The 8864-nt window shown below is 48.7% G+C and overlaps 1 protein-coding gene across 1 annotated transcript in view; it reads right to left on the bottom strand.

Annotated features, from left to right (window-relative positions):
- Syp (synaptophysin) overlaps positions 1-7969 on the bottom strand; it is a 13229-nt gene extending 5260 nt beyond the window's left edge. Inside the window, exons 1-5 of the mRNA XM_005352775.3 lie at positions 7876-7969; positions 6710-6775; positions 5501-5625; positions 3892-4087; positions 3049-3240 (exon numbers count right to left, since the gene is read on the bottom strand). Of these exons, the coding sequence (XP_005352832.1) occupies positions 3049-3240; positions 3892-4087; positions 5501-5625; positions 6710-6775; positions 7876-7911 (615 nt within the window). The 5' untranslated portion in view covers positions 7912-7969. The remainder of the gene's footprint in view (positions 1-3048; positions 3241-3891; positions 4088-5500; positions 5626-6709; positions 6776-7875) is intronic.
- Between the last annotated feature and the right edge of the window lie 895 nt (positions 7970-8864).

Here is an 8864-nt window from a genome sequence, read left to right as displayed (position 1 = left end):
CTGCCTCTGCCTGCCTCCCAAATGCTTCTTGTGGTTGTTGAGACAGCGTTTTACTGGCAGTCCTGGAACTCACTATGCAGGCTGAGCTGGCCTCTGCCTCCCGAGCGATAGGAATTGAACTGCCATTCTTAGGAAAAGCAGTAAGTGTTCTTAACCACTGAGCCATCTCTCCAGTCCCCTGTTTTCTTTTACTTTTTAAACAAATATCCTTATACTCTGGTTTCTCTTCAGATTGTATAAATCTTTCACCTTTTACTAAACAAATATCCTTGGTTTCATTCCTCTCTCTCTCTCTCTCTCTCTCTCTCTCTCTCTCTCTCTCTCTCTCTCATATTTATTTATCAAGACAGGGTTTCTCTGTGTAGCTTTGGAGCCTGTCCTGGAACTCACTCAGTAGACCAGGCTGGCCTCGAGCTCACAGAGATCCACCTGCCTCTGTCTCCCGAGTGCTGAGATTAAAAGCATGTGCCACCACTGCCTGGTGGCTTTACTTTTTATTAAATTCATTTATTTATAGTGTTTGTGTGTGTGTGTGTGTGTCTGTGTTTGAAAGTGCAAGAGACATGGTGTGCTCATTTGATTTTTGTTTTTAATACAGGAGCTTGTCCATTTACCCCAGGATGGCTTGGAGCTCACTATGTAGGCTAGTCTGGCTTTAAATTAGCCCTGGGGGTGGAATAATAGCTCAGGGTTAAGAGGATTTAGGCTCAGTTCAATTTCCAGCACCCACATGATGGCTCACAAACACGCGTAACTCCAGTTTTAGGGTATCTGCACTCTCTTCTTTTTTAAGCTTTTTCGAGTAAGGCTTCTCTGTGTAGCCCTGGCTATCTGAACTCCCTCTGTAGACCAGGCTGGCCTCGAACTCACAGAGATCTACCTGCCTCTGCCTCCCGAGTGCTGGGAGTAAAGACCTGCACCATTATGTCTGGCTTCTAACACCCTCTTCTTAACCTCCACAGGCACCAAGAATAAAAGTGGTACACATACACACGTGTAAGCAAAATACTCATACGTAAAAAATAAATCTTTTTAAAAAATTAGTGTTTTAAGTGCTCAGTTTACAGGTATGTATTAACATTTCTGACTCTAAATAAATGCTTTTTTTTGGTTGTTTTAGACAGGGTTTCTCTGTGTAGTCCTAGCTGACCTGGAACTCATTATGTAGACCAGGTTGGCCTCAAGCTCACAGAGATCAATATGCCTCTGCTGCCAAATGCCAAGACTAAAGATATATGCTACCATGCCTAGCTAAGTATATGCTCTTAAAGAAAAACAATTTAAAATTATAAATAAATATATCAAACACTTAAAATACTTTAAAAAACAAAATGCTATATGCCATTTACTATTATGTCAAACCCTCTTCTGAGTACCTTAAACAATATTAGTTCACTTAAAGTTCCATGTTTGGACAGAAAGTAAAACCTACATTTTATTTTATTCTTTTTCTGAGATAGCCTTGAAATGTTGCCCAGGTTGGCCCAGAACTCCTGGGCTCAAGTGCTTGATCTTCTGTCTCTACTTGTCTGGTAGCTGAGACTACACACATGCATCACTACACCCAGTGGATATCCCATTTTATTTTCAGTATTTTTAGTTTCTTTTTCTTTTTTCTTTTTCTTTTTTTGGTTTTTCGAGACAGGGTTTCTCTGTGGCTTTGGTGCCTGTCCTGGAACTAGCTCTTGTAGACCAGGCTGGTTCTTTTTTTTTTGAGACAAGATCTTACTCTGCATCCTAGGCTACCCTGGAACTCATTATATAACCCAGAGTCTCAAACTCTCGCCAGTCTTCCTGCCCCAGATTTCAAATTTCATTTAGGGATATAGCATTTTGGCCACACATAAGCATGCGTACCACCTGCATGCCTGGTCCTTGAGAAGATCAGAGAGGGTACAAGTTCCTTGGAACTAGGATTATGGAGGGATCAGAGCCAAAGTATGGGTGCTAGGAATTGAATCTCGGTGCTCTGCAAAAGCAGCGAGTGTTCCCCATCCTCCTGCAACCCTCCCCTGAGACAGGGTTTCCCTGTGTAGCCTTGGCTTTCCTGGAACGTGATCTGTATGTAGACCAGGCTGGCCTCGAACTCACAGAGATCCGCCTGCCTCTGCCTCCCGAGTGCTGGGATTAAAGGCGTGCGCCACTGCTGCCCAGCTGAGCAGGCTGGTACTCTTTATCACTGAACCATCTCTTCAACCCTTGATATGTCCACTTTATTTATTTATTTTAATTAATTAATTTTTTAAAAAAATTTATGTGTATTGGTGTTTTGCCTGCATGTATGTCTGCGTGAGGGTGTCGGATCCCCTGGAATGGGAGTTACAGACAGGCGTGAGCTGCCATGTGGCTCGAATCTGCGTCCTCTGGACGAGCAGCCGGTGATCTTAACCACTGAGCCTCCTCTCCAACCTTGTTATGTTTATTTTAAAGTCAAGTCCTCAGAGGCTAAGTTACCCAAGATAACACAAGAGGCAGGAAAGAATGGTTCAATTTTTAGCATCTGCAATAGTGATATAGGATGCGATATTGTGTCAGGTTGTTTCCTAAGCACTTTGTGTGGTGTGAATTCCATGAGAACTCAGCTTTGGAGCAGGACCTATCATTATTAGCCTTCAATTACATGCTCAAAACGATCCCCGAAAGGTTTGTCCCTAGCTGTAGGTCACAGAGCTTACAAGTGACAGGATCTATGTTCAGACTGATTCTAGCCAGTAGGGGGCGTCCAAGACGGGAACCATTTCAAGACAGTCTTTTGCAGTTTCCGAAACAAGTCCTGGGAGGATACTGAGTTTCAGGAGATTTAACCATACTGGGCTGGGTCCAGGTGTACCGGCCTAATCTGAAGGGCCTCATGTTCCCCCCCAATGGGGGACAGACAGCGTGTGCTATCCTAACGATTATCATTGTTCAGCCTGCTTTTGTTGGCATGCCTCCTCCTGGGAGCCCCCATGGATCTCCTGACTCTCATCTTCGGTCTCCACCACTGTCCATCCCAGACTGTGTCCTTCAGCTTTTCTCTTCCCACCCAGCCAGCTTCCCAGGGCTTACCACTGAGGTGTTGAGTCCTGAAGTCACAGGGTCCCTCAGTTCCTTGCACGTGTTCCCTGCCTGGCGGCACACAGTCATCCCCTTGATAATGTCCTCTGGGTCCGTGGCCATCTTAACATCGGACAGGCCTTTGGCCCAAGCAGATGAGCTAACTAGCCACATGAAGGCAAACACGGCCGTGGCCAGAAAGTCCTAGGCAGAGGTGAGGAAGATGTCACTGTGAATGAACTGCTTCAAGTTGAGCCCCCAGACCTTTTGAGGTGACACGCTTTTGTGGGAGGGGTCCTCTAGAAGAGACCTGCCTCTCTTCTGCCTTTGCAGCCCGAAAGCTCCCAGTGTGTTCAGCTTGAGTTCCTGTGAGTGTGTATGATACAGAAGCTGTGGGAGTGTGCTGTGTGGGTGCGGATGTTGAGGGAGGAACTAAGTCTGTGGGATGTTTCTGAATCTCTGAGAAGTGTGTCTTACCGCTTTTATTTGCATGTGGGAATATGTGTCATTTTATGTCTGGGATGAGGGTGTGAGAATATCTCTGTGTAGGAATCAGTGTCTGTGTGGCAGGGTGACATGTATTTCTGTCACAGTGAACTTCCTTTGATCTAGTCTCTGTGGCTGTGTGAAAGATAGTAGGGTCAGGTTGTGGGCTGGCCTGGCATTCCGTGTGGGCTGTGTGTATTTCTCTATGATTTTATGGCTTCACAAGCCAGATGCCCACTGTCGAGTCATGGAGACAACAGCAGTGTTGGGCTGCTTGGCAATGGGCCTGTCTTGGAGTCGGTTTGGCTTGTGAGCCTCATGCAGCCTCAGGTCCTTGGTCAATGCATGCCATCAGCTGTGGGGACTCACCATCATGGGCCCTTTGTTGTTCTCTCGGTACTTGCTCTGCAGGAAGATGTAGGTAGCCAGGGCCCCCATGGAATAGAGGAAGGCAAACACAGCCACGGTGACGAAGAATTCAGCTGACGAGGAGTAGTCTCCAACTAGGAAGACCTTGGTGGTGCCCCCTTTGCAGGTGGGTGCATCAAAGTACACCTGGTGCAGCCTGAAGAGAGAGGTGTGTAGGTGGGGCTCCCCCTCCCAACTGTGTGATCTTTTAGGCCTCCATTTACCCTTGGTGTTGCCCAACTCCCAATTCTTCGCCAAGTTCCTAAATCTGATTTCTTACACTTAACAAGCACATGCAGAGCACTTCTTGGTCCCAGACACTGCACTGAGTGCTTTACAAGTATCGACTTAGTGAAGATGTCCCATCCCCTTGTGGAGCATCAATATTATTATCTCTGTTTACAAACGAGGAACTTGAGACTCAAACTGTGACACGATTTGCTTCAGTTGTCAAGGAAAGTCAAGCGAAACTATGGGTCTGTGTTCCCATCCTTAAGATGTAGCAGTTCCTCCAGCTTGTCCGTATACATGTACACCTGACACCTAGCACAATGCCTGCCACATGTTCGGTGCTCAGTAAACATCAGGAACCTCTAATTTGGTCCCATGATTTTCCATATCTATACAGCATCCCCATTATTTTCTAGCCAAACCCCTGCATGAGGATATGCCTCTAGTATTTATCTACATCAATAGTTATTCCCTTTTGTTTGTTCTAATGGAGAGTCACGAGAACTGGGAATTTGATCTGCTTTAGTCCCAGTTAAACTCCAGCATGTTGAGAAGTAAATAATGTTAACTAGCCTTATTTTAAAATATGTCTTTTAAAAATTATATTTAGTGTGTGCATGCCCACATGTATGTAGGTGTATGTTTGTCACAGCTCATGTGTGGAGGTCAGAGAATGATTTGCAGGGAGTCTATTCTTTCTTTCTACCACATGTGACTTAGCAATCAAAGTCAAGTTGTCAGGCTTAGTGGCAAGGGCCTCTATCTGCTGAGCCATTGCACTCCCCTTATTTTGAGACAAGACCTCACTTTGGATCTGAGGGTAGCCCGGAACTCACCACAATCTTTCTGGCGTAGCCTCCTAAGTGCTGGGATTACAAGCATTTGCCACCACACCCAGCAATTGAACATTAATTGAGCATTTACCGCATTCAAGCGTATACATATGTGTTTATACACATGTAGCTCTCTTTCTCTCTCTGTATCCCAGTGCCGTACCAAGGCTGTGCAAGCTCCCTACCACTGCGCTATAGCCCCAACTTTGCCATTTGCTTATGAATCTGTCTTATTCATCTGTACTTATTTCCTGTCTTGTATTCCTTCCCCCCCCCCCCAGAATATAGCTAGAGAGGGTGACACCCTGTGTCTGTCTTGCACATCACATTGTCTTAGAGATCAGGAGCAGTGCCAGTTACACAGTAGGTGTTCAGCACACGGGCAGTGATCCCAGTGGCTGTGACCTGTGTGTGCTGTGCAAAGGTCATGGGGAAGGATTGTTCAGACCCACCCTCACCCCGGCCCTCCCTCTCCCAGGTCTCAGGATACTAGGGCAGGGGCACACCTGAAGGGGTACTCAAATTCAACTTCGATGTTGAGGGCACTCTCCGTCTTGTTGGCACACTCCACGCTCAGCCGAAGCTCTCCGTTGTAGCTGCCACATGTAGCAAAGGCGAAGATGGCAAAGACCTTGGGTAGCAGGGAAGGGGATGGCTGTAGTGAGCCTGTATGCATGTGGGAGGGAGTGCCCTCCTCTGGACAGATTGAGGGGGGCAGCAGAGACAGCAGCAGATGGAGAGGTCCCCACCCCACCCCCCTAATCAGGGTTCACCGGGTCCTAGCACAAGCTGATTACAAGGGTGTGACTGTTTCTCTCTCCTTGTGTCTCTGCTTTTACCTCTGGGTGCTCTGGCTTCTCCCCCCTCCCCTTCCTTCCCCTCCCCCTGTCCCTTCTCCCCTTTCCTTTTCTCTTCTCTTCTGTCACTCATTGCATCTTTGTCTTTTGCATGTCTTTCTCTCAGTATCTGTGTTTCTATGCATATTCTCCCCCATCATATCTCTCTCTCTCTCTCTCTCTCTCTCTCTCTCTCTCTCTCTCTCTCTCTCTCTTTTCACTCTGTATGACTGTATGTCTCTACACACTTGTTTCTTGGTCTGCCAGTCTGTTCTGCTCTGCCTGCCACAAGGTCTCTATGGTTCCCCGTCTCCCTTGTGCCCATTTCTGTATGTTGCTCTCTGTTTTCTCTTTTGGGTGTCCATCTATCTGTGTGTGCCTTTCTTTCTCCTACCACATTTTTCTGCCTCATGCCCAGTTCTCTGGCTTTCATCTCTTTTTTTTCTTGGCATTTACATCACTGTCTCTACCATTCCCTGCCTCTCATTCTCTGTCTCCTTCACTGTCTCTGGATTTTTCTGGTTTTGCATCTCTCTCTCTCTCTCTCTCTCTCTCTCTCTCTCTCTCTCTCTCTCTCTCTCAGCAGTCGGCTTCAGGCTCCACCTCCCATCCCTCCCTACTTTAGTTCAAGAGAGGAGGTAGGACGTCACAATCTGTCACTCCACAACAGGGGTACCCTCGGCCTTATGTGACGTCATAGCCTATCTTTTCCCTGTCCCTTAAACCCCTGGGACCTTACTCTAGAGTCCAATTCCCTCATCTTCTTCCACTCCAGTTCTTGTCTGACTCCCTGATCCTCCAGCACCCCTGCTCTTCAGGACCCCATTACCACCCTTTCTCCTTGCACTCCACCCACCCCACAACCCAGACCACACTTACCCACTGCAGCACCTTCACGAAGCCAAGGGGCTCTTTGACCACCCGGAATTGACCCCCAGCCACCAGCTGAGGAGAAAAACAGTGGGGGAGGGAGGTGGTGGGGAATACAGAGGTGAGGGGCCAGGCTGCCAAGCATTGATCCCTGGGGATAGGGCATGTGACCCCTAGAAGTAGGTGACATATGGAGAGGGAGTGAGGAGGGGAAAATGACACTTTGGGGAAGGAGTAAACACCAGGGTCTCAGAGAAAAACCCCCAGGGTTCAGGGGTGGTGAAGTGTGAGCCGATGAGTCACACGGCAGAGGTCGGGGGTAGAAAATAGATGGGGTCCAGACTAGTTAGGGAAGGCGAGTCTGAGCTGCTTAAAGGTGACTCAGAAAGGGAAAAGGGGAAAAGGTTGAGTGGAAGAAGATGGGGTTCATTCGAGTGGGGGAGGGGGCGCCGAGGGATGAAGGTGAGTCACAACAGCATAGGGGAGGGGTCTGCAGTGGTAAACGTGAGTCAGAGGATGGTGCTTGTGTCTGAGGCGATGCGGGTGGGGAGGGGTCGCTACTGGTTAGGGACGAAGCCAGTTCTGAGGCGATGAAGAAGAAGGAGATGGCGGAGATGGTCTGGAATGATTTAGGTGGGGGAGAGCTGGGGCATGGATTCACTGGATATGCGCTGGGAATGAGGAGCCTGGGGGCTTTGGAGAGGCAAAATCCGATCGTCCCCCTAGATCTGCTGGGGGACGGAAGGGTGGTCATCTACGGGGTGAAATCTCTGGGAGGGGCGGATGCCAGCCCTTCCCACCCCGCCCCCACACCTTCTGTCGCTCTATTTCCTAGCTCATCTGCAGCCCCCCAAGTCTTATTTTCATTTCCCCCTCCCCTACCCCTTTGCCCTCTTCCTAGACCCGGGCTCCCCTCTTTCTCCCCACCGACAGTTCTTATGGGGCTCTGGCGGCCCCCTCTGCGGCAGTGGGGATAGTCCTCGATGCGGCAAAAAAGCGCACTCCTTTTCTCCACCTTCCTCCCTCCCCTAGCCTGCTGCAGACCCCCCAATTCCATCCTAGTCCCCAGTGACCGCATCCCGCTACCCTGGCCAACACCTCTTAGGGTTGGAGGGGCCATAGCCACCCGGGCTCCAGCCAGTGCTGGGCTCTATCCATGGTGCTGAAGCGCATACCTGATTCACCACGTCCATGTCTGCCAGAAGCAGCATCAGCAATGCAGGGGGCGGAAGGTGCCTGCTAGCAAGGGCGGCGCGGGGCGCGGCGGGGGCGGCGCGCGATCGTTGGAACAGCCCAGTCGGCGGCAGCCCCGCCCCTCTCACTCTGTCTCTCTTTCGGGCAAGCGCCTGCGCACCACGATACCTCCCCCTCACCCCCCAGCTCGCCTGCAGCCATTCCATCCTGGAGGCTGGAATCCATAAATCTTAAAGTGTAGGGTCCTTTCAGAAAGCATAGGTAGCGGTCTGGGGATAGGAGGACCACTTAGTTCTATAATATTTTGCCAAGCCGAGTGCCGTGTTTGTTACATTGTGTTCACTCCTTTAATCTCTATATAGCAGTGACTATTAGTCCTGTTTTTACGGGTGAGGAAAATGAGTCTCAGGAGAGATTGTGACTTGCACAAGGTCACACAGTTAGTAATCAGCGATGCTCAGAGTCTCTGCAGGTTAAAAGACAGTTCAAGGTCCAGAGGATTCCTTTTGGAAAATCTGCATTTTTAAGCACATCCCCAATCTCTAACCACCTCAAATTTTGTCTTTTTCTTGGTCAAATTATTGCCTACTCTAACTCTGAACTTCACCTTCTGTTTTTTCCTTGGCCTCTCTTTTAATACATTGATTGTGTGTTAGCCCTCTTTCTTGTAAAACTGCATTGATTTAGTATGGGTAGAGAGATGGAGGGAAGGAAGGGGGGCACTAGAGTACAGGCCTGGAGATGAAAGGACAGCTTGCCTGAGGAGTCTCTCTCTCTCGGCACTGTGTGCGGCCTCCATCTCTTAATGGACTACCCTCTTTTGTGATACTAAAACTAGGCCCATCAAGGTCAGTGATGATTGCCATGTTACAAAATCCGAGGGATAAAATATAGTTGAGGTTAAGATGGTCAACCTCCCATTAAGAAACGTGTGTACAAAGCACTAAGATACTAACCTATGAGTGCATCA

The sequence above is a fragment of the Microtus ochrogaster genome, chromosome 10, assembly GCF_000317375.1.
Source record: "Microtus ochrogaster isolate Prairie Vole_2 chromosome 10, MicOch1.0, whole genome shotgun sequence".
In the NCBI taxonomy this organism is placed as follows: Eukaryota; Metazoa; Chordata; class Mammalia; order Rodentia; family Cricetidae; genus Microtus; species Microtus ochrogaster.
Note: the sequence above shows the minus strand (reverse complement) of the source record. Positions and strands in the feature narration are given on the sequence as shown.